General features: G+C 33.1%; 1 protein-coding gene across 5 annotated transcripts in view; it reads left to right on the top strand.

Annotated features, from left to right (window-relative positions):
- Nucleotides 1-1,052: 1,052 nt before the first annotated feature.
- Chd1 (chromodomain-helicase-DNA-binding protein 1) overlaps nucleotides 1,053-26,084 on the top strand; it is a 50,668-nt gene continuing 25,636 nt past the window's right edge. For all 5 annotated transcript variants that reach the window (XM_074137677.1, XM_074137676.1, XM_074137675.1 and 2 more), the window contains exons 1-22: nucleotides 1,053-1,448; nucleotides 7,311-7,411; nucleotides 8,662-8,770; nucleotides 9,553-9,680; nucleotides 11,089-11,286; nucleotides 11,574-11,740; nucleotides 11,820-11,989; nucleotides 12,192-12,351; nucleotides 13,866-14,101; nucleotides 14,200-14,313; nucleotides 15,313-15,477; nucleotides 15,568-15,848; nucleotides 17,668-17,803; nucleotides 18,406-18,615; nucleotides 19,655-20,029; nucleotides 20,103-20,345; nucleotides 21,079-21,243; nucleotides 21,317-21,446; nucleotides 22,334-22,482; nucleotides 22,568-22,766; nucleotides 23,616-23,769; nucleotides 23,885-24,125. In XM_074137677.1, the coding sequence (XP_073993778.1) occupies nucleotides 1,440-1,448; nucleotides 7,311-7,411; nucleotides 8,662-8,770; nucleotides 9,553-9,680; nucleotides 11,089-11,286; nucleotides 11,574-11,740; nucleotides 11,820-11,989; nucleotides 12,192-12,351; nucleotides 13,866-14,101; nucleotides 14,200-14,313; nucleotides 15,313-15,477; nucleotides 15,568-15,848; nucleotides 17,668-17,803; nucleotides 18,406-18,615; nucleotides 19,655-20,029; nucleotides 20,103-20,345; nucleotides 21,079-21,243; nucleotides 21,317-21,446; nucleotides 22,334-22,482; nucleotides 22,568-22,766; nucleotides 23,616-23,769; nucleotides 23,885-24,125 (3,840 nt within the window). In that variant the 5' untranslated portion in view covers nucleotides 1,053-1,439. The remainder of the gene's footprint in view (nucleotides 1,449-7,310; nucleotides 7,412-8,661; nucleotides 8,771-9,552; nucleotides 9,681-11,088; nucleotides 11,287-11,573; nucleotides 11,741-11,819; nucleotides 11,990-12,191; nucleotides 12,352-13,865; nucleotides 14,102-14,199; nucleotides 14,314-15,312; nucleotides 15,478-15,567; nucleotides 15,849-17,667; nucleotides 17,804-18,405; nucleotides 18,616-19,654; nucleotides 20,030-20,102; nucleotides 20,346-21,078; nucleotides 21,244-21,316; nucleotides 21,447-22,333; nucleotides 22,483-22,567; nucleotides 22,767-23,615; nucleotides 23,770-23,884; nucleotides 24,126-26,084) is intronic.

The following is a 26,084-nucleotide window of genomic DNA, read 5'->3' as shown; positions in this document are numbered from 1 at the left end:
TCGATAGTCTCAGGAAAATTGTTTTTTTTTTGGGAGGAGGGGTTCCTTAAGAAGGTGCAATGTTAAGCTTCCCTTATGAGTTGGTCCTTCAAAATAATGTGCTGTACCTTATCTACATGATGACAAGGTACTTTAAATGAATTGCGGAATTCGAACTTTGAGGAAAATCGATTAAATGGTAATTTTTTAAATAGATATTAAAAAATCGTATTTTTATTCTCCTAAATGTCGACGTCTTTAATTTCAGAATGTCTAGTGTTGTTAACAACCATTTTTCATCACAAGTAACGACCTGGCTCAGAAAAGGTTCGTTTTCGTTTTGCAAAGAAGCGAAAAGCAAACTGCATATCGTTATTTTATTTTTTATTTTCATTTAGTGCGTGAGGAATCCATTTTCCAATTTTTCACTAACCGATCAGTGCGAGGTGGTCAGCAATGGTTGACTTTCTAACGAAAAGTTTACCCGCAAATTCTCTTAACAGTTGTTAGATTGTCTTCATCCAATGAATGAATACATTTACTAAAATGTCCATTCTACAAAGACATCCTTCCAAGACTTTCTTTTGTCCTCAAAACTGAAACCTACCTCCCGAAATTTGTTGAACCATCGTTGTACAGAGGACTAACACTGCCTGAGCCCCAGACTTCCATCAATTTTTTTGGGCCGTCTGCGCTTTAATGTTAAACTCCTAAAAAAAAATTCGACGAAAATCAGGCTCTGACAACTTTATTGACAAGTGGCAAAAAGCTGTGTTGGTAAACAAATTTTTTTTTTTAAGAGAATTAACTACTGTTGACATTCATTTAAAAGAATAATTCATTCATCGTTAACACTTCACAATATAGAGGACTAAATTTTTAATAACCTGCAATAAAATAAGCAACCACCAACCACCACGCAGATTTTCTACGTAGAGAAGTGAGGTTTCGTTGTAGTAGGTTATTGCACTGACTTCATCGAGTTAGAGATAAAGGTCTTTAGATATAACGGTGGCAGTCGCTATTAAAAAAAAATCATGTAATGTGCGCAAGGGCTCTGGGATCCAGTGCTCAAGGTGAATGTGAATATGTGAATTGAACATGGCAGCGAAAATGTTTGCTTGGCTGTGTAGTTTAGAATGTTAATGCCAATAAATTTGTCCATAAGTAAATCATAACTATTTTTTTCGAAAAACTGTGTTTATTTTTTTAGTGTTAAAAGTAAAATCATTCTCAGTGAAATAATTTAGTATAAAAAGATTAATGAAAAAGTATTTTACAAAAAAAAACCTTTGTTTTAATAATTTAATCGTTCAAGAAAAAAAAAATCTTTTGGCAATGCCGCCGTGTATTTTGTGTTTTTTAACTCAAACAGACAGTTTTTATTGTGGAAACCGATAGTGTTAAGTTATCTAAAGAAATTTTTATACATCCAAAGTTTATTAGGTGGTCGTTCCATCATGCCTCAGGTAAATAATTAGTTTTACAGTATTTTTTGTAAAATCAAAGCGTATTTGTTTAATGTAAAGATTTATTTATTATTATTTTAATTGGTCTTGAAAAAAAAATTATATTTTCCTAAATTGTGCTCTATCTACAAAATTTATGAAGATTCCTAACCTTACCCACTTGTTTTTCCCTATTTTCTTAATATTATTTTATTATTTTTCAGTGTAAAAGCATTTCTTATATATTTTTGTTGATTTTGTAACATTTTAATGTGTAAATTTTAGAACTGGTTGTATGATTTTTCTATTATTTCCTCATTTTCAGTGAGGACGAATTATTGTTTACATTCTATTTTCCTGGTTCATATCACTAATATTACCTGCGTTTCACGTTTAAAATAGTTTATTGAGGTTTTTTAACGTTTTAACTATGTCTTGGTCGAGTTAAAGCAAAATCCATGAGGTACCCAAATTAGTAATTTTAACTTAAAATTTTAGCTACATGGTATGTTAAGATTGTGTATTTCAATGATCTGATTTAAGACTGTGCTTCAGTTTATGTTTACAATGTATAGAATATTGTTTTATAGAAGTTATTTTTGTAAAAGTATGAATATAGTTTTTTAAAGTATTTGATCAGCTTTTTTAATAGTTGACGACTTTATGAGCATTATTTTTTAGAAATAATAACAGTTTTTTAATGATTTTTAAAAGTAAGTTTCCAGTAAAATTCTCTATTGCGTCATAATTGAAATATAACTATAAACTTATTTATATTTCTTAAGATTCATGTTAATATATTTATTAGTTACAGGAGGTTATGTTTTAAGGCTTTTTATTTATTTTTTATTTTGTTTTGGTTATAAACTTTGATGGTTGCCCACATTTGAGGGTCTTTGGATAAGTACAGTTTAGTTATTTCATTATAAATCATAAAATGTACACTTTAAAACATCTTTGCCCATTCTAAGCTCACTTATAGAATTTTAGAGTATTTGGACACAAAATATCTCGTCTTGTTACCAATTTTTGTTGAGTGATTTACAAAATGCTAAATCGTACTTCAATGCTACGTTTTCTACGCAAGAATCCATCTCTAAATAATAAGCTTAGAATTTAGTATATTAATTGGATCCATAGCAGCGTGTTTTGAATGTTTTTAATTGTTCAAAGGGTGAGCCAATTTCTAAAAAAATCTTTTTGATGATCTTTATTTTGTTTTTCTTATTGAATTTTTCATCTGAATATTTGTTTTTAAGCCATTTTTGATCAAACCCTCATTCATATTTTTTTAAAGATATCCATTTGCTAAGGACAAAGCGGCAAATTAAAACTGCCCGGCAAAGACAGTTGTGTAGGGGCCTAAACAGGTTTTGAATTACAAATTTTGTGAAAACTTATTCATTACAATTAATCATTTAGCAAAAATAACAGACTTACACTTCTGTAATGTCAGTGATATTTTTATTTTTAGGTCGTTGAATGGACTATTGTTTTTCTTAGATTCATTCTTATCATACGAAAGAAATATAAGTATAATAATTCTTTGTTTATCATTGTTATTATCAAATTTTAATATTATTTTGTGTGTACTCAAATGCGACAATTACTCTCTTTGTTTAATAGATTTCTAAATCAAATAAAATTGAACTTAAATCAATTTTCAGCTGGTTATATATGCCTGATGCACATTTTTCATCTTGTTCGCATGTTTGTGCATAGGTGATACCTGGAACAAGGCTACTACCAAAATACATGCAAATCTTTATTCTTCTTCTTCACCATTTCGTCTTCTGCTAACGTTTCTAATGGAGCATAGCATGTTTTTGAAACTCGATGACCTAGAGTGGGGTCACAGACCCCAATGGCTTCAGGAATTCTCTTTTGAGTTTTTCTCTAGCTCTAGTGCTCGCCTGGACTACATGGTAACATTCTAGTTGGACATGGTTTACCTCATCATCCCACAAAGTGGGCATCCCACTTCAACAATCACTATTATGCATCCTATTATTTATTATTTCTCTGAATCAACGACTTATGTTGAGAGAAAGAACTATGTTTTGAACAAACACGTATTGTATTTTTGTTTATTATTAAAATAACTTTGTTAAATAGTACCCTGTGGCTTATCGGTTTGAGGAACACACCTGATAGAGACATTGTAAATATAGTCTTTCTGAAATGTTTAAAAATTCATTTATTAATTTGAAGTCTTATGACATTTTGTAACTAGGGCTTCCCACTAAATTGAAGACCGTTTTCTTAATTTTTATTTTATTTATTAATTTTTTTGTGCTGAGAAAAGGGAAGATCAGACTCTTAGTTTCTTGCCGATGCTCAGTATATGCGTTAGTTTCTTTGCATTTCGTTTTTAAGTAGCTGATTTTTTATAAACTTATTGTTTTAATGAATTATTTTTTAACAATTGAACATTAGGACTAGGTTATGAATCAAATTCTTCCAAAAAGAAATATTACGTGATATTTTCTTAAAAGGCAATACCCTGAAACAGTGTCCTCCCTTCGTTCCATTTTATTTTTTTTCCTAGGAGATAAGACATCAAATCTTTTCCTTGCCTTACAGAAAAATCTTGCGAGTCTTTGCGAGCTATTTTGTTTGTGGTTCACCGAGCATTCTAAGTTCCTTACGGCATTCATTAAAATCTTTGATGTGACCTTGCTAAAGCATTTAGTGCGGCTTGACTGATATTGAAGATAGAATTGTTTTCCCCCTGCTTACAATGCCTAATTTCCTAATAAAATGCTGTACTGAGACGGAGTGCTTTGAATTGAAACATTTATAATGCCAGCCTCCGGACCAAAACAATTTATGTTCGGAGATAACCGTATAAGCCACAATATATTAAATCTGCATGATAATTGAAATCTTTTTTAAAATAATCACTTTGTACTTTTATTCGAAATGATAGATTGGAGATCTGCTCCTTACAAAACTAAAGATTTTTTTCTAAATCTTCAGTTTTATCTTGCCATGCCTTTTTTGTTTCATAAGTGTATAGTGTTATTTCATAATTTGGTGTGTTCCAAGGGTCTGAGCCTAATGTGGCTCTTGTACTCTCCCCTCTTTATTCAAACCCCCTCATAAATACCTTCCAAAGGCCTTCTTTCAAAAGCAGCCTGCCGGTCTTTCTCTTTCTCTGTGCAAAAACTTGTGATAGCTCTGAGGTCCGATCCTCTCTGTGATGTCACCGCTTCCTCAACTCGAAATCACAATTCTTACTCTCAGCATTAATTTATTGTATGTTATTGATCACTTAAACGGCCCATCCAACATAACTAGCACTACTAATTGCATCCTGTCCGAAATCCAATTTTATTTACGATTGTTACACTCATACATGTAGATTTCCAAAGAAACTTAATATAAGGTCATGAAAAAAAAAAAAAAAACAAACAAATTGTAATGAAGCGCAACTTTCCAGCGGGATTTTTGGAGTAGGCTCTGATAATCCGACATAAGCAACATAGACTCTCATGAGAAAAATATCACTGGTGTAAATTAATTTTAATGCACGATAGAGATAATCCATAGCAATTTGGTACTCCAGTTACCAGACTAGAATTCATTCATGCATATGGACGCATCTCACTTCGGATATGGTGCTATCTTTATCGAGTTCGTCAAATGCAATTAAGAATGAATAGTTAATTTTTAATGGTTTAAATTCACTAAAGCTGGATTTCGTTTAGTCAGTGACAAGAGAAAGAATCTTTGATATTGGCCAGTACTTTAGATCGTACCTACTGGCTAGAGAAGTAACTACAAATCACCAGATACTCACTTACTTTATAAATCGGACCAAACTTAAGACTGACCATCATGTCGACTATTACAATTTAAGAATTAATTATCAGAAAAGATTATAATTAAATGCTGCTGATGTCACCTTAGAACTATGTTTCAAAATTATTCTGTGCGATAATCGTGTCGATAATTTCGACTAATTTGTCATTTAAAAAAAATAAAAAAAAATAGTACCGCAGAGTTAACGTCCTTCCCCATGATCCAGATTCCGGTGGAAATGATGGCTTTGGGAACACACAGCCTCATTTTACTTAGCTAAAATGAAAAAGGCTCGTGCTAGATTCCACAAGAGTTGTCTTGTTTGTCAATAGCTCAATAAATACAAACAAAGCCGGTTACTATGATAATCTGCACGCTTTAAATGTGTACATCTAGATTAAGCAGAACACCAATCAGTACTACTGTATTCGCCAAACCCAATTCTTCCTGGCCATTGTCGACGGATATTCTATATAAAAAAAAAGCTATGAGGAAAGCTACAACTACGGTAAACAATTATTTACCTAGTTTTCCCATTTTAAGACGACAGACTACCATCCTACTGGTTTAGTTGGCAGCAAATTAGGTATATCAAACAATTAAAGAATGTCAGATGTGTGGATCTCTTAAATGCTTTATATATCATAATGTGTATGTAAAAAAGTAATCGCCCATTTTTTTTAGGCGGTGCTTAACGTCCAACTACCAATGTGGATGGGGGTGGAAGCTCATACTTTACTATAAACAATTTTTTCTAACAAATGAAAAGTATTTATACGCGGGATTCGAAGGGGATCTCTCACTTACAAAGTCACGCTCTTGACCACTAGAGCAAGTGTTGGATATTTTATGGGTGATTGCATTGTTTGATTAAAATAAACGAAAGAAAGTTGAAGTAAACTCATACTTGTTATTCCGTTATTCGTACAATTATCTTTTACGGTACTAAAGTGTTTCTTTTTGAAATTCGTCAAGTAGAATTGCTGCTATCTGATGCGATTTTTCAGGGTTTCATTTACTCTTGTTAGCCACATAAGTGCCTTTCACTTCACTAGAAACATTTTTTCAGGAATATGAGGGTACAACTTTTCGCTCTCCTATAATACAAGTATTAAATGACTATCACCTAGTTTTATTAAATAATACGAAATAAATTACCATCTTGAAATAAATTTCACGAATCAGAAAATATATATATATGTCAGAAAATCAGAATCTACTACTACTTCGTTCAACTTTCTGTATAACAACTCCTAACGGGTTTAATACAATAACTTCTACGCAACCATCTAGATATTAATAGTTTAATACAAATTACCATCTATAATATATAATATGCTTCTTTTTACATCAGCACCTTATATTACTACATGTATAATTTATCAAGGAGCTTTAAAGGCGTTACTCAATTCGGTATAATTTTCGGTTTCACCAACTAACTTTATTAAGGGAATTCCACAGGTGAATTGAATTTGTAATAAATGCGAGGGATTAATTGTTTTTTCTCACTTTTTAAATCAAAATTCCAAGTTAAACATAAGTAATATATTCTTCAATAATTATATTTGATTTTTGTGTGACCTTTATTAACTTATGCTGCTCTAGTTAGGAATTCACCGGCCCAACAAACATGCTACAACTTAAGAGAATTCTTCATAAATTCAATTTACAATTAATTCTACATAATCACGGTTCTTTATTATCCAAACGGCCACGTTTTGACTCGCGTGATTGGTCTCGGACCTTGTACCTTGTCCTAATAAGAAAAATAAAAGTTGTTCGCTAATGGAACAATTCAAATTTTTTTTAAAAAAAAGAACTATTAATTTTCTCTCAATTACATTAGTCCTCTAAGAAGCTCTCATTTGTAAATTTGTGATTAGTTTGACAAAATATAGTGACTTTGGATGCTACAAGCAATATTATTGTACAGTTCCAAATTTGGAGAAAATGTATATACCGAAAAGAGTGACTGAAAGAGTAACGAAAGAGTGAATAGTTTCTGAATTTCTTAAAATTGCTTTAAGACTCTTGAGTTTGAAAATTTTTATAATTTATAAAGTGTTAACTATGATGCAGCAAGAAAGCTCTGCTGAGGAGTCTGGCTCAGATAGTGACAAAGAAGTAAATGCTAATGCCAGCAACAATTCCAGTTCTCAGAGTGGCTCAGGATCCGACAGGTAAGTTTTTAATTATCTCTTCAGACCTCTCGTAAGAAATATTGGATCGTGCCCCTTTTGAAATTTAGTTTTACCAGAAAAGTGAGATGTATTTGGGAAAACACAAAGCTTTGTTTTTCTTTTTCTAGGGCGTGAACAAACTTTTTCCAATTCGAAAAATCGCAGGATGAATCTGAAATGAGATGTACAGTTTTTTGTTGTTAGGTTTGGGGATGGCATAATGGGGTAGCTAATCTACTGCCTCCTTCGGAACCTCACTACTAACTCAAGATACACTAGATCTATTGCGATCGTGCTGAATTTATGAGTTGGATGTTTCATGGGAAGTACCTGTTTTGTCGGACATAGTTCCTTTCTTCGTTAGTGTTCATTGTGAAGGGCGACCATAGGTCTCCTCCTCAAAAGGTGGCCTTAGAACAATTTACGGTCCAACTATGTAACATAGAAACATTAATAAATAGTATACATTTCAAAGATTGAAAAAAATTGGTTAACCGAAAGTGCGTTTTTACAGAATAAATTATTATTTTTTTGATAATGGCTTCAATACTTTGCGAAAAACTAAATGATACCAAGTACAGGTTTAGGAGGAGACAGCAGTTTGTATTATACTGAAATGTACCACCCATTCATAAATCTTGGCCAGCAACTTGCGAAATACGACTGCCGTTGTTTATGTGTATATGTTAAGTAGGTTTTCAGAAAATTTTTAAATTTAATACTTAACAAATTGTTTCTAACTAGTCATATAAGAGGTTAGATCTGCAGTACTGGTTATTATCTTTGATTTAATCCGTATTTCGCATTTTGTATTCCTGACCGGTTTCGAATTTACACCCATCATTAGAGGTAGTAGATTATTCAATTTGGTATAGAGATTTCAACTTCACTTATGTTTCCGACTCGCAACTAACTATAAAAAACTATAATATTTCATTTGAGATTCCTACAATTTATGGATTAGGAGAAAGAAAGTTCACTACTCTTAAGTCATTTAGCAAGTGTAGTACAAGACGGAAACGTAAGTCGATTTCTCTACACCAAACTGTTTAATCTACCTTTGATGGTGCGTAGAAGTCTGAACCGATCCGACATACAATAACATGCGTGCTATGACGAATAACATAATTGTACACTATAATTGTAATTGAATGAAAAACTTTTAACATCAGTTATGATAGTTTCATAATTAATGGTTGTACTTTTAAGTTCTGTTCGTTCTATAAAGAAGATCTGAAATGATGTTACAGTGATTCTGAGTCCAGTTCTTCAGCATCCTCCATGAGCTCAGGAAGTGAGTCTGAGACTAAATCAAAGTCACCCGGAAGTAGTGCGACTAAATGTGCGGAAATGAAAGAGGTAGGTAAATAAAATACAGTTAAAATGCTGGTTTCGAATCCAGCTGCTGGCCCTTAAATTTCGTCTTCCTAGGAGCTTCTTACAGCTACTGTCCGGTGATAGACATTGTTGTATGTAACAAGAGAACACTGTCCGGAGGCCGGCAGTACACTGAAAAAAATTCCAGGTGCCAATAACCTCAGATGTTGATGCGCCTTAAATCATTTAAAAAAAAACTTCTATTTCAAATTTGGCTTTCCTATTTTAATTTTTTGTTGACTTTTACTGTTTTTTTTTTCTGTGCGATTTATTATCAAATAATATTTTAATGGACTCTTCATTAATATAAATCATTTTTGAGTTTGCTATTAAGTTGCAACATAAAAAATAAACTTAATAAACAACCCATTATTACGACTGTATGACTTCATCAAAAAGTAGTTTAGTTGTGATGAAATTAAAATCGATCTGCCAATGTGGCAATCAAAAGTGTGAACAAACAAAGCTATAGGAATGCAGGATAGCGCTCCAAAATTTGCTGATACACTTACTTTCTCACTCATTTTCTGAATTTTGTCTTAACCCAATTTAATCTTAGAGCTACTGTAATTTAAGAAATGTTTCCTTTAATGAAATGATAACTAGATATGGTTTGTTTATTTGTTTAATTTCCTCTCCTTACATTTGTATTCAGATAACCCTCTTAGAGAAGGTTTCAGTGTTTGAAATAAATACTCGATTCCAAACTATTGCTTTAAATTCAAGTTTTCTGTTTGACTCAGTGTAATATGAGTTATTTTCAGGAATGCGATAACTCTGATCTAGGGATCAGGCGCTCCAGCCGGCAACGAAAGGAGCCAGACAGGCGAAATACCGTTGATAGTGACTCTAGTGATAAAAAGAAGTCTCACAGAAAGTCACCAAATAAATCGTAAGTTTAATATTTACAATCAAACTTTAGAGTTAAATAAACCGTCTATTAAATGCTCAATTATTCAATCTAGTGGAATGACTGAAGTTATAATTTTTCATTCACACAAGACATTAAATAAAGGCATATATATATTTGTAACCCATATAAGAGTTTAAATCAAATGATTTAAATCTAGCTATCCTTATAGCTGCAAAATATGTCCTCATTTTATTTAATTTTCAAAAAATGAGTATATAGGTAACGTTTTTCCACCATTGACTTTAAATACCATAAACATGTGTCTGATGGATGTTGTTAAGTCAGCGGTAAGAGTATAATTATGGGATCTCGGCATTACATTAATTTTTAAGTTCCGTAGAGTGTGCTATTACTGCTTCAATATTTAGTTATTTTTGATCTGTTTTCGAAAACTATAACAGTGTCTTATGAAATATTAGTAATTTTGCTGAATAAAACCGTGTGTACTGTTGAGAAGGTACGTTTGCTCTGTATGAAACTTAAGGGGAGATGACATTTATTTTCAGAATGCTAGGCATTGGTTTTAAAATTTAATTGTGTGAGTAAGTTCTATAAACAAAACGAAATTCAGGATGTGACGTTGATGAAGCTTTCCGGGAGGCTGTCAATTCAATTCAAACTCGTGCACTAATTACTGAAATGACACTATCTATAAACATGTTGTAGCCATTACATTTTGTATGAAAGATAAAATGGAGATTACACTTTATACCTTGCCGTAGAATGAATATTTGCAAACTTCTCTTTTAAAAAAATGCATCTATCTTACGCTTCCAGAAAATAATTTTTCATGTGTGATAAGTAGTGAACTGACTAAAAAACTAATATTAATATGTTAATTTTTGCAGCGGTTTGATTTACAATCACATTGTTGGTATCCTTGATCACATAAGTAAGAATTCTTGTGAGGGCACCCTTAAATTGCATTTTTATTTCTGGAACTTAATTTGTTCGGTGTACCTACCTTAACTGCTTGATGTGAAAATTAAATTAAGTATAATCAAATTATGAATTATGATTTTAAATATAGCTATTCCAGCAGAAATATAGTATAAGGGTGTGTGCTTGCAGGAATTGTAATTGATTGCTACTCAAATCGCTGCTAATGTAGAAAATAAAAATTCTTTACAATCCGCATATTACTGAGGTAAAGACTCGTGTAGTGCTATTTTCACCTTTTCTTGACGAGTAGCTACTACTTTTTCGCCTTCCTCTGACTTTGTATCCCACCCAACAATACGTTAATGGCTGCTGTTATGAGGAAAGAATTTTGCAAATAGTTGGAACCTAATGGGGGTTGTAACGGAATGTACAAACTTAAACAATGTTAGCAAAAATCTGTTTTAATTTTTTGTATTTAATAATTTGTTCATATAATTTTTTGAAGCAATGATAATTGGAATTCCGAAACCTCCTATGACAGTGAAACAGATAAAGAATGTAAAAAACCACCACAAAGTAGGCCTCCTTCTGGCAGGAGAAAACAGTTAACGAGGCCGCAACGAAAAAACAAGCCAAGGGCTCGTCATCGGACTTACTCATATTCATCTGAATCTAGTTATGAATCAGATGACAAAAGTCGAAGGTGATTATTCTTCTTTTTGTTGGGCGTTAATTATGTTTTATGATATACTTGTTTTTACTACTGCTGTTTAAGAAAAAGCACTGTGATCATATCAAATTTTGGAAGCAGGTTTTGTCGACTGAAATAAATAAAACTTTTGGTATCTCATTTGTCATTATTAGCAATTAAAGATTTGTTATTCAATTATCATTATTATTCAAGAAGCACTACTTGGTCAATGCAAAAAAATAAAAGAGGAAAGTAATTTTGGCATTTTTTTTTTTATTATTATTTATGAATTGGTTTAGAGCGAAATCTCGACGAGGTGTAACATCAGTTAGTTATAAGGAAGCAAGTGATGAAAAAACAGATTCTGATGAATTGCTGGACGTAGAGCCACCAGTTGAAATTGAGACTCAAGATACCTCTGAAACTATTGAGAAAGTTCTTGCTCAGAGGATAGGAAAGAAAGGAGGTTGCTTAAAATATATTGTTGTTATAAATATTGTAGTAATTTTTGTTCTGGCTTGTATCTGACTTTATTAACCTTGCAGTTGTTGGTAATGTAACAACATTATATGCAATCGAAGAAAATGGCGATCCTAACGCAGGCTGTGATCCTACCGATAGTGAGAATACTGAAGTACAATATTTAATAAAATGGAAAGGATGGTCTCATATACATAACACTTGGGAATCGGAGTGGTCTTTAAAAGAACAAAAGGTATATGGTCCAAAATTAGAACTACAAAACCATTTTATTTCCTCACAAAACTAATGATCTTAAGCACTTCGCTCGCCTTATGGCAAGGGTTTGTGAAAGTTTTGTAGTCGGGTCATATTTTCTAAATTGAGTTTTTACTAGAAATGTTTTGAACTTCTTGAGTAGCGCTGAAAACATTGTATTTACCAATATTTATTTTCAGGTTAAAGGAGTTAAAAAATTAGAAAATTTCGTAAAGAAGGAAGAGGAAATTAGATTTTGGAAAAACCATACCACTCCCGAGGATATTGAGTACTACGAGTGCCAATTGGAACTACAACAAGAATTGTTGAAAAGTTATAATAGGGTAGAAAGAATAATTGGTAAGAAAAAGTAGCATTGTCTCCCCTCTGTGTATTACAGTAATCACACGCCATGACAACTGTAAAAACTTTCCTTTAAAAAGTAGTCAACTAGCAACTTATTTCCAAGATCTTAGAATTTTACTGCCATTGTCGGGGTTCTTGCGTAACCAGCATTAAACATTTTTTAAAAAAGTAATGTATTGCCTATGTTTCTGATTTTTCCTAATTACATATTGAGTTTAATGTTTGGGTTTGACACTCGGTAAAGCCTCTACTCTTGTATAAAATTGTATACTCCTTCGTTTTCAACATTCTTACTCTTACATAAGACTCAGTTAGTAAAAACAAAAGACGCAAGAAATGCATCCAGGGGTTTCCAAACTTTTTTTCAAAAAAAATACTGGTCACCACTTCTAGGAGACATTTTTATATTAAAAAAAGAGGGATTTTGGAAGAAAAATGACATAAACTCTTAAAAATTGAATTCTTATCTGACAACATTAGACCTGCAAAACATATTTAACTTTCATTTCTTTGTTCATTTTTCACATGGAGTAAACTAATGACAGTTTACCAAACATTAGTTGAGTTGAAAATTCAAAAAGAGACCCTAAGTGAATGGAATTAGTAATTACCGACATATTATGCATTTGTGACACTTTGCACGATCTTAGTACGGTACCAATAATTGTGCAAACTAACTAGAAGGAAGAGGATGTAACACCATAAGACCCGGATGAGGCACAGTGAAAAAAACAAACTCGTTTTTGCTGGGGACGTTGAAGATTGTTTTTAAATTGCTACAAGATTATCTTCTATAAGAGTTTCATTCGTGTATAGAAGGTTGAATGAAGCTCTTTTAAGGTCAAGCAGACCTGCCAATTACACACAATTTCGAATTTTCCCTCAATGGATAAGTATCTATGTAAATAAGATAGATCCCGATCGTGCTATTAGAACCAGACAGCAGTAACAATGTTGAATCCTATCTGAAATAATAAAGGTTTTAATTTTTATACCCGATTTTGTTTACCCCAAAATGAGAGGATAAAAATGTCAAATCCGTTTTCATTATTTTCATAAAATCTTTAGGATCTATACAGTATACGGAAAGGTTAAACAAAACCGGGAAAGATTCGAAGGACCTCAGCGTATTGGTTGCTATACTTACCTTTCTCCGGCGTTGGAAACTTCGTTCTTTAAAATTTTACCTTAACTATGCAAAATGTCCATCATTTCAAACTACCGGCTATTTGCAGTAATTCCTATTTTACCGACAGGACACCAGCCTAAGATATAAAAGACTCTAGTAAAAAAGAACGGTTATTTGGCGATCGCCGACTGAACACTGAGTACTGTATGGCATGGTAGTGAGCGTTATGCAGTTGAGTTAGCCAATTACCACAATTCGAACTGGGATCTCCACTCACTGTATAATTTAAATTTTTATAGATTTAATTCTTTTACTTAAAATAGCTTTCCTGAAAAATTATTTAAATCAAAAATGTATTTCTTTTAATATTTGTTTACAGCGGAATCAAAAACGGATGAACAGTTTGAATATTACATTAAATGGGAATCACTACCATATGCCGAAGCCACTTGGGAAGATTCCTTGCTAATAGAAAAGAAATGGCCTAAGAAAATTCGAGAATTTCGTGATAGGGAGGAGTCTAAAAGAACTCCAAGTAAATTATGTAGGGCTTTAAAAAATAGGCCCAAATTTACAAAAATTGATGAACAACCAGCCTATATGGGTGGAGACCAGGTAAATCGCAGTGAAAAGTTTGCTATAAATCTCAATTTTATTTATTGTTATGTGAGAAAATAACAACAACGAATTTATGCATTAAACTTTTTTTTCAGGTACTGTGCCTTAGGGACTATCAAATCAGTGGTTTGAATTGGTTGGTACATTCTTGGTGTAAAGAAAATTCTGTAATTTTAGCTGATGAAATGGGATTAGGCAAAACAATTCAAGTAAGTAAACAAAATAAATTTCATTTTTTTCATCTTTTATTCCCATGAGTTAAGTGGTCGTCACAGATTTTTTAGATAGAGTTTTCTCGGTAACACGTGATTTGAAGCACCTTCTGGACTCAAAAAATGTTTTTACTGTACGATCTGTAGCGTGAAGAAAATATACTGAAACAAAAAACTTAGGAAGCTATAATCAATTTTGTACTACATTTGGGCACCGATATGAAAGCCGGTCATGATTTTGCTGATAAAACTGAACAGAGTTTCGGGTCAATTTAACATTTTTCTGAAAAATTCATTTTCTCGTTTCATGGTGATAAAAGGCTTCTTCTCTTACATTTCACTGTGTTGTGCAAAAGAACGTGAACGATTTCGATTAGAATTCAGGATGAATTTCTCAGGTGGCTAAATTTTAAGTTCGTTAGTTTTTTGTTTTGTTTTTTTAAATACATTAATGTTTAATACATGTAGAAGTGCATAGTAAAAACAAGCACCAAAGAAACAGCGTTGACTAGTGTCCTTAACACGTCAAATAGTGGTGGAACCGACAGTGAATAATTTTGAATTTCATTAAGATCTTTTTATTCGAGTTGAATCATCAATTAGTATATATATTATATTTTTATGAATCGTTTAATCGGAAAATTAAAAATATTCGCCTAAACTAAGAAGAATTTTTTTTCCTCTTAACTAACTTACTGAAATTAGCTCTTACTGCATACTGTTTGTTATAATAATGTACATAAATGCATTAAGTAACTAAATATTTCTTAGGGATTGATAATTCAATAAACAATAATTGTTAAGAAAACAGAATTAAAGAAAACATATATTTAAAAAAAATAGTAATAATTAAAACAATTGCGTATTAAACCAAAGGATTTATCTTCAACTTATTAATCGTAAAAAGAATTCTGCTATTGAAGCTTGGATATATCAGTTATTGTGTAATGTCTAGAACCTTGTTATTCATTCAATAATTAATATTTTCCTCCATAGACGATTTGTTCGTTGTACTACCTGTTTCATACCCACCAACTCTACGGACCATTTTTAATTGTCGTGCCTCTGTCCACAATGACATCCTGGCAGAGGGAATTCTCACTTTGGGCGCCTGAGATGAATGTTGTAACATATATTGGTGATATCAACTCTAGGAATATTGTAAGTTAGGCCAAAGTGATTATATATATGTATTTCTTTTTATTGTTAAAATTGTTTTTGTCTCTTTTAAAAGATTTTCCTTTTTTATAGATCCGCACATACGAATGGTGTTTTGCTGGCTCCAAACGGCTGAAATTGAACGCAGTTCTTACTACGTATGAAATTGTTCTAAAAGATAAATCATTCTTGGGTTCCGTTTCCTGGGCCATACTAATGGTGGACGAGGCACATCGACTGAAGAATGATGATTCATTGTTGTACAAGACTCTTAAAGAGTTCGACACCAACCACAGGCTGCTTATCACCGGCACACCTTTACAAAATAGTCTGAAGGAGTTGTGGGCACTTTTGCATTTTATTATGCCTAACAAGTTAGTAAAATTCAAAGTTTTCCGTTATTATTTATTATCACAGACATTTTCCTTGTTTTGGTAGGAAAGAGAAGACCGGGCTTAAAAAGAAGAAGTGAAAAAAGTGTATTCTTTCCCTTACAAATTTTTAATACATGAACCGCCGAAGCGAGTTCTTTTCTGACGTGCTGATTTCTTATTTGTATCTGCTGTAGCACTTTTAGTGCAAAAAGAACATCTTATCATTTTTTTTTTAAATTGACCCGACATGAGCTCTAGTTTGTATCCCATATTTTTTTTTTTTTTTTTAAATTTCTACATGCTTCATAGCTATACTGCATGTAATGAATTTACATATCAAAACAGTTATAATACATGTTTCACACATGTTATAATTTATTTATTTATTCATTTTTACATATATATGTATATTCACATTATATTTACATATTAATTTCTTTAAAATTTATCGTAGAAAACTTATTAAAAGCGATGATATAATCCGCAGACACGAGCTGCATTTCTGGTAATGGCCAAGTATCCCCTCTACAAACAACTAATCTAATAAGTTCCGATCTAAGCCTATCCACCAATGGACATGTATATATCATGTGGTGTAGATCTTGGATAGCTGTTGGATCACATGGACAATACGGAGATTCTATAATGTTGAACCGAAATAAATATTCTCTGTGAGGTCCATGACCCGACAGGAAATGTGTGAGGTTGCTATTTAAAGGAATATGCTTATATATTCTTTGAGAAACCTTTTGAAAAAATCGCCTTGTTTGACTCCCTACTGAGAGGTTATGCTATTCCGCTCTTGATATATTTTATTGCTGAAGTAAAAGTCGTAGTTTTTGTTCTTTTTCTTCAAACTGAAAGTTAGTATGGCAAGTTTTGTGTGAGCATTTTGAAATTTTTGTGTAAACGGAAATTAAAAAAAAAAAATAACTTTTTCTAAAATTTCTGTACTTATTCAACCAGTACCATTGAGTACACAATGGGATACATGTACCATTCTTACTGAACATTGTAGCGATTGGATTTTAGTGCTTAACTTACTTGTGGTCACATTAGTATTGGTTTATATTAGTCATTTTTTGAAATACACTGGAACTAAGCTAAATGAAGTTCAGGGCAGAGGTAGAATTCCCTTTGAGTTTTTCAAAAATTGGCTTTCAGTATTTTTAAGATTCTATTGGATGTATTTAACAGCTTTAACATGCTATGCCGACTAGTTTTTGTAGCGCTATCACATTACCCCTTTACAAAAAAAAAAAATGTGTAGCACAATAAGCTAAGCACTATAGGGGATTGTCAACAAATTATACGATAGCAAAATTATATTCTGCTATACTGCAGTATAGATTAATTAATTGAATAAATTCAGAGCGTTTCCTGACTTGATTGTGTGGGCTATAAGGCAATTGTTGAAATCTTCGTCTTTTTTCAACTGTAATGGGCGCAGAATGATTCTATCTAAAAGTTAGGCGCTTTTGAAATTTTTATTATTTGTTTTAATTGTAATATAATGAAAATAAGTAAAGTAATGCGGAACTCTCTTTACGGTCAGAGACCAGAGGCTACATGTTTGTGAACGTTTGTGAACAATATTTGTTGTGAAGTTCTTGAAAGTATTTTAAATAATATGAAGGACTGTATCTGAAGGAATCCTCTAGTGCTTAGAGTTTTAGCAATTTATATTCAAGTTGAGTTTCTTATTAATGATGCTTTGATTACTATTAGTTTTGCTGTGAACATTTTATCATAAAAGTGTCATTTGGCACCAGCATTAATTTTATTTTTCTGTAGCATCTAAATTGTTGTGGTATTATAGATTTAGCAACTGGGAGGAATTTGAAAAGGAGCACGATAATTCTGCCAACAAGGGGTATGCTAAATTACATCGACAGCTTGAACCCTTCATTCTACGGAGAGTTAAAAAAGATGTGGAGAAATCTTTACCAGCAAAGGTGAATCTCATTAGTACTTTATAAAATGTATTTTAATTAAAAGTTTATTTATAAATCTATCTACATAAACCAAGTAAATGCGGTTGAATAACATAATAAAATATATTAACCAAGTGGATATGAACTAAATATTTACATGAATTTGAACAAGTGAAACATTAGCATTGACTAATTGAGTTACTGCGCCGACAGGTTCTTTAATGTCATTAAAGCCCGAATTTCGTTTTAATGCATGAATTATCAAAAAACAGTATCCCTGATGGCTTATTTTCAAAAAATATAATCTGAGCGTGTTTTTTTTGGGAGGGGGGGACGAAATATCTCAATTGCAGAATGCCCAAACTGATATTCTATTTGTACCATTGTACTTAAGTTCTAAATTTTCGACCGAAGTCGTTCAACCGGAAGTGTATCTTAAAAGATTTATTATTTTTCCGCGATATTCTCGAATCACGGCCGTATGTGAAGTGTCTCTATAAAAACCCAGAGTTCAAGAATGGAGACAGGTTTCACACGCACCTGGTACTGTACAGAATTCAACCACTACAACTAACGGTTTTTATCGCTAAGTTAACTTATGTATATTTATTTGATTTAATTAGGTGGAACAAATTCTCAGGGTAGAGATGACTTCTTTGCAAAAACAGTATTACCGTTGGATTCTTTCAAAAAATTATTCTGCTTTACGCAAAGGGAACAAGGGGTCGCCAAGCACTTTTCTGAACATTGTAATTGAGCTAAAGAAGTGTTGTAATCACGCTTATTTAATCAAACCGTCAGAACAAGAAGTGAAGAATGAAGATTACTTACAGGTAACTTTTAATTTGATCTATTTTTGTGTGTGCGTGGCTAGTGAGGAGATATATCTCATTGAAATATCGCACAAAATTCCACAATGATATTCCTTTGCGTCCAATGTTCGAGTCACTTATTAACCTTGAATGCGATTTTAATGAATAAGTTTTCAATTTCTCGCTTTTTTTTTTCACGAAAATTGCTTTAAGCTTTTTTCTATCTTTTCACACTACATGGAATTTTTATTTGAAACATTGAAGAATCTCAGAACGCTCTACACTTCGCAATTGTCTGAGTTGACCATCGTCAAATGCCTGATTATTTTTTTTTTTTCTAGTGCATCGTCGTCTATAGACATTGCGTCTTCCTGATTATTATTTTTTAATTAAACGAAAAACGAAATACCAAAAATTTTAAATAATGTTGGATTTTTAGATGTATAACTATTATTTGTAACATTTTGTTCTGAAAAATTCAAGTTAAGGTCTTCTGGAGAAGAAGCTTTTCTCTTAATTTTAGAATATTTTATTGTACAGTACTACTTTTCTGCATAATCTAAGTAAGTATCAAATTTGTTCCGAAAATACTCTATTTGAAGAAAATCGGTTGACCGAAATCGCGTTATATATTCAAGGTTATATATTTCACCTTGCAGTGGTAATCAGCAGTAACTAGTAAAGTTCCCCTTAGGTGTGATTATTGCTAGTTGAAAACTTTAGTTACATTTTTTTAATTAGTTAGTTAGTTTTAGTTAATTTTTTTTTTCCACTTCACTATCTTTACTTTGTACTAATATTATTTTTATCACTTAGTAAATAGTAATGGTGGTGTCTGGTTTTCCTCATTTCCATGAACTTTGATAATGAGCGGTTTCTGGGAGGGCAGTTCTCCATAAAAAAAAAAACTGTTTTATTGTAACACCTCTTAATTGTATGTAAAGCCATTTATAATTGAGTAATTATTTGAATTGAAGAAAAGTTGAGACTTTAAGAGTTACGATTGTACGTCAGATTTTTAAAAAAATAATTTGGTTTGATCTCTATGTTTGTGTTTCAGCAAATGCTGCGCGGATCTGGTAAGCTGCTACTTTTGGACAAGCTACTTACACGCCTTAAAGAAACTGGCCACCGAGTACTTATCTTCTCGCAGATGGTACGAATGCTGGATATACTGGCTGAATATTTACAATTAAGACATTTTCCATTTCAACGTTTAGATGGTGGCATAAAAGGTGAATTGAGAAAGCAGGCCTTGGATCACTTTAATGCTGAAAATTCGCCTGATTTTTGTTTTCTCTTGTCAACGCGAGCTGGAGGTTTGGGCATAAATTTAGCGACTGCTGATACTGTGATCATATTTGATTCAGATTGGAACCCACAGAATGATCTTCAGGCCCAAGCTAGAGCGCATAGAATTGGCCAAAAGAACCAAGTAAGATTTCGTAAAAATTTATCCTTTTTTTAGATTTAATGGCATTTTACTCTTTTATTTCTTTCTATGTCAGGTGAACATTTATCGATTAGTGACTAAAAGCTCTGTTGAAGAGAACATCGTAGAGAGAGCTAAACAAAAAATGGTGCTTGACCATTTGGTAATCCAAAGAATGGACACCACTGGCCGTACCGTGCTTGATAAAAAGTCGTCTTCTGCTACAAACCAGTTCAACAAAGAAGAGTTGACAGCTATTCTGAAATTCGGCACTGAAGAATTATTTAAAGATGAAGAAGAGGGCGATGAGGAACCAGTGGTATGTTTGCATGTGTTTGTGTTATTAACAATTATAGCACCAGACAGTGAGCTGTAAACGGTCATGGAGCGGGAAAGTCTAAGGTTAACACTTCTGAACTTAAACCAGGTCCTTCGTATGCCAGTAAAAAATAAACACATAAAAATATAATACTCTCTTTATTTTCGATATTACCATCCTTGACCTGCCTTGAAAACATACTTGAGGGAAAATGTTGTATAGGCAATCTTTATCCAGGCTTTCTGTTCAAATTCTTTTACGTTGGTCTGGAGTATGAAGGATCCAAGTGATTAGTGATACCTTATCAGCGGCCTTCTGCAATTGCTTGCCGAAAGTTAATTTGGCATCTAAGGTCACTCCTAAATACTGGACGGCGTGACGAGAGGCAACTTTCAATGGGAGGCCGGTCTCAATGGGGTCTCAATGGGGTTGGTGAGCATTACGACCTCAGTCTTCGCCAATGCCAATATCAATCCATCACCATCAACCGATTTACCCTGCGCATAACCTGGTTTAGCTTCAACTGGGCTACATTGTTGTCCCCGCGGTAAGCTAAGAAATTTCGCTTAATAACTATTAAATAAAATGCAAAGGCTAAACCGGGAGTCGAGTACCATACATATTAAGCTAATATATCTTTATGGGCCCCCGCTTGTGAAAATTTAAACTTGTGAAAAAATTTGTAAGTTTGAGCGAAATCTTCGCTCTAGATTTTTTATTATTTGGGTTTTAGTGTGACATAGACGAAATATTGAGAAGGGCTGAAACGCGCGATGAAGGTCCTACGACTGTCGGTGATGAGCTGTTGTCTGCGTTTAAAATGGCAAGCTTTGCGTTTGAAGAAGACAAGGAAACGCAAAGTGACAATGAACAGCTGGACGATGACACTAGAGACTGGGTACGCCAATTTAAAATTAAAGCTATTTCTTGTAATTATTCTTATTGTTGACACCTTATATTTTATCATTTAGGATGAAATCATTCCTGAGACATATCGTCAGAAAGTTGAAGAGGAGGAAAGAGCCAAAGAAATGGAGGACCTATACCTCCCACCACGCAGTAGGAAGACTTTACAACAGATTAATCAGTCCGAAAGTGATGGTTTGTAATCAGCCTATTCATTCTATTGATTTATTGAGCAAATAGCAATCTTTTTTATTCTATCAGGGTTGAAAAACATCTGAGGAGTTTCTCCCTGCAGATGGTTGTTTACGTATCTATTAAGCTCTCTACTCGGAAGTATGGATCATAATTTTTATTACTTTAATTCATATATAAGCGAACGATTCACATCCCATGCTAGACACAAATAACTCCAAACATTTTGTTTTCGCTTTTTCCGCATGTGTCAAGTAAGAGGTTTAATCAAAAAATTACGGGCCAGGTTGGACTATAAGTTGGGCGCGGCAAAAGGCCAAATCTTTGATTACTGAGTTTTTTAATAAGATGTATGTGGCCTTGCGTTGTCTTCTTTTGCGTTAAAATAAAAAATGGATAATTTTCATTCGAAACTGCATGCATACATACAGTAACTGACTAGAGTGATGTTGACGTGTAATTTAACCGCTTAATGATCTCAGGAACTTTCTCAAAATCTGTGGCTCCTCTTCCATCAAACGCACGAATAATTTCTTTCTTTCTCACGAAATGGTTTGAATCTACAAGCGCACCCTTGTCAAAACAGACATTTATTAAGCTGCTTTTGTTTTTTTAAACTTTTTCTCTAAAAGCATTGACACAAAGTCGCCAGAATTTTTAGTTTATACAAGGCTATTTTAAAAAATATGATTTTTCACGAAATTGGTTGAACCTACAAGCAAACGGGATGTTGAACCAGTGTGAAGGGTCTCATAACGTGTATTTCTGGTGAAAAGTTTCATGTTGCACACAAGCAGTAATTTTTCTTATTAGCGGTAAGAGAGTGTAGTTTTAACAGATTGTTGAAACCGAATTTCTTATCTGAAATTAATGAAATTTTGGTTTTGTAGCTGATGGTGGTGCAAAGGGACAGAAGAAGAGGAAACGTGGTGATGAACCTGAATCTACGGAGGAAGGCAGCGATGAAGAGAAACCTAAAAAAAGAGGTCGACCGAGAGCTCCGAATAAGGAAGTTGTGACCGGGTTTTCTGATGCCGAGGTATCTATCTTGTAGAATTTTTTAAATGTTAACATTTAATTTATTTTTTGAGTGTATTAAGTGTACTCTTTTTTCTATTCTGTAGATACGCAGGTTTGTTAGGAGTTATAAAAAATTTACTGTGCCATCTAAGCGTCTTGAAGCTATTGCCTGTGATGCAGAATTACAAGAGAAACCATTAGCAGATCTTCGAAGATTATGTGACATGATTAAACAAAGGTGTAAAGCCTGTCTAGGAGAACAGGCGAAGGAAAACGATATTAACAATGATGAAACTTCAACAGGTAGATTTAGATTTTAGGATGTGGCTTATAACTTCTAAATTAATCCTAGAATCTGGCAAGATGCAGGAAGGATGATTTCCTTTCCCAATGTCCGGTAGTCACCCAATACTCTCTTTGAATGATGGTATCATATTCTTTTAAGAAACATTTTAAGGACTGACAACCTCATCACATAATCTTCAGAAGCCACCAAATTTCTAGGTCCAGCTTTTTAAAGAGAGCCTCCTCTGTTAAAATTCTTCAAAAAAAATTATTTATTTTGCTTCAGACAAAGATTTCGTATCTTTACGTCCAACTCTGGACGTCTGATAAGACTGTTTAGTCACTTCCTCAATCCTACTCTTAACTCACCTCTTTAAAGTACACTTCCTAGTGGCTAACTTTTATATATGCCAGTTTTTGCGGTAATAATAAAACATCATAAACAAGGTGGACTAGCTACCTTTTTTTGTTTTTGTTTGATTCTTTAATTATAGCCTTAAAAAAGCACCACGATAGCTGTTATAGGCGAGGCACGCAAGCTAAGATGTATTGTGGTACTAGTTCCGATTCCCGGGTCTAGGCATTGCATTTCATTTAATGGTTCATAGAAGAGTTCATTGTTAAGTACGTTTGCTAGCCTCCGTTCACACCTATTTTAGGAGTTGGACGTAAAGCCTACCTGAAAAAATTGACGTTACTTCATTTTTTATTTATTTATTTTCCATTATTTAAGTCTAGTAGGTCTGAACATACCAAATTTACGATTTTTCTATTGGAAGATATGTCTGTTCAAACTCGCAAACATGGTACACATAAAGGAAACTTGATTTCACGCATATACATATATTCTTCATTATTTACTTTTAGGTGGAAGAAAGCGTGGCCGAGGCCCATCGCTTAAATTAGGTGGTGTTTCCGTAAATGCTAAGAGTTTAATGTCTTGTGAAAAAGAACTGGAACCACTTGATTCAGAACTTCCTAGCAATCCTCAAGAGAGAAGTAATTGGGTCCTGGAAGCAAGGTTCGTAAACTATCACTGATATTTTTTACACAAATATAAGGTATGCGCACACTTTTCTCTAAGCCAATGGAAGGGTCCTTATATATAAAATAATTTATATTGTTTATCTATTCAGGGTAAAACCAGCCAATTTTGACTGTTCGTGGGATATAACAGACGATTCAGCTTTATTACGTGGAGTCTATCAGTACGGAATGGGCTCTTGGGAGGCAATAAAAATGGACCCTAGCCTAGGCATTTCAGATAAAATACTATGTAATGAAGGCTCTAAGCCCCAAGCGAAACATCTGTCATCAAGAGCAGAGTATCTTTTGAAGATACTTAGGAAACAAATGGAGCAGAAATGTGGAGCACCGGTAGGTTAATTTATTATTTTATTTGATGCCCGTAGCCTGATTCCTGTAAATAAATAGGGATAAATCTTAACTAGGGTAAAAAATTAGTTGGATGCTAAAGCTTTCGATTCGCATGCGTTGTAGAAGATGGTGGACAAACAGCTGGCGGTAGTTGCACACTCAGTTTCCCTATTCTGGCGACCAAGCACTTGTAGGGATTTAAAGAAATTTCGTAATTTTGTTAACGTAGTAAATCGGGTAAATAGTTGCATGGGAGCAAGTTTTGAGTTTACAGCAATAAACTGTCAAAATTGAATTTTAATCAATCATACAATTTATGTTTAAGTACCTGTAGATTTACAGTGATACCTTGACCAATTAAGATAATTAGTTCTGGAATCATATTCGTTAACCGAAACCTTCCCTCGCCGAAACGTGATTTCCTTCGTGTTTTTATGGAAGATTCTTAAATTTATCATAGTCGCTGCCTATTTTACAAAATATCTTTTTTAATGTATTAAAAACCAAATAAAACTTTTTAGATAAGCCTGTTCCTTCAAGGATTTTGATGAAAATTGGAACTTTAATTCCAAAAATAGTTTTGCATGATTGGAATTTCTCCACGGCTATTGCTTACCAAGAGAAGCAACCAATCTGTGTTACTAGTTATAAGGCGTGTTACACAAGCGGAGAATATTCCCTCTAGCCGGGTAGATGGAATTTCTCTGTGTGATCTGGTCAACTATTTCTTTGTTACACAGTTACAGACCGAAAAATATTAGCTGATGGAAAAGGAACCGACCGTTCGTTTTTGTAGCCATATATTGGCGTCCACTAAAACATTTGTCATACCCTTTAAAGAACGAAAAAAATATCTTGGGCAAAAAATGTTAACAGGATCTCTTGTTAGCCAAGATGTCACTATTTTTACAAACTATAGAAGAGTTTTCAACCTATTAAGCTAAACATTTAGTGAAGGGTTGCTAGGTGGTAAATTTTGCGCGCCTTGGTCAGTAAATTAATCAGTGAATGTTCTGTTTGAAATAAAAAAAACAAAGCTAAGATGTGTTGTACTGGGCTCGATTCCCAGTCTCCTTGTATAATTTTAATTATTTTTTTAAAAAACAAATTTATAGCAAAGTATATTAGCTGCTCGTCTTCATAATTGGTAGTTGTACTTTCAGCCTGTCGAAAAAATAGGCATTATTTTTCTGCTTTAAATTCTTACTTAATAATTAATGAGAATTATGCATTAGGTGAAGAAAATATCTAAATACCTCTAATGTATTAAAATCAAATAGAAACTAGTTAAAATCTTGCATATATTAATTAATGTATATTAACGCTCCAAAAATTAAAATAACGCATGTCACAGGTGAAAGTCACTTATTGGTGAATAAAATTCCTTACTAATGCGCAAACCAATCCGGAAGCTTTGCTTGAACTATGATTTTTTTCTCTTTTTCCTTGATTCTCTTTAAATATGTTGTATTCGCATGTGCTTTTTGTGTTTGAATCAGAAAAATTAAAATTCTGTATTATTTTCTGTCCAAACTTGATAGAAGAAGCTTCTTATGTCTAGAGTGTGCATTGTAAAGGAATTAATACTGGCTTTAAGAAATTTTAGAATTGACAGAGATCAAATAAGAAGGTAGTGGTGAGTACGGTCTCTCAGATATAGATAAGATTATGTATGTGGGACTTTGTTATCTATGGCTGGCGAAGGAAAGGCAGACATAGTATTAAATTAGGAGTTGTTTAATAGGTTTGAAGAATGGGAACTAGTAAGTCAGAATAATACGATGAATTCATTGCCTATAGGCAGGCAAACACTAATTCAAGTTTCCGCGTCTATAGTTGTTATGAGAAAATTTTTAGCGATTTACTAGGAATAATAGACGAAGCTCAGAATAAAGATATGTAATAACGTATCAGTAGATTTTAATGCTAGAACTGGTTGGATCATAGAATAACACTTGA

This window comes from Rhodnius prolixus, unplaced genomic scaffold (genome assembly GCF_049639745.1).
Source record: "Rhodnius prolixus isolate KJV_2025 unplaced genomic scaffold, Rpr scaffold_11, whole genome shotgun sequence".
Taxonomy (NCBI): Eukaryota; Metazoa; Arthropoda; class Insecta; order Hemiptera; family Reduviidae; genus Rhodnius; species Rhodnius prolixus.
Note: the sequence above shows the minus strand (reverse complement) of the source record. Positions and strands in the feature narration are given on the sequence as shown.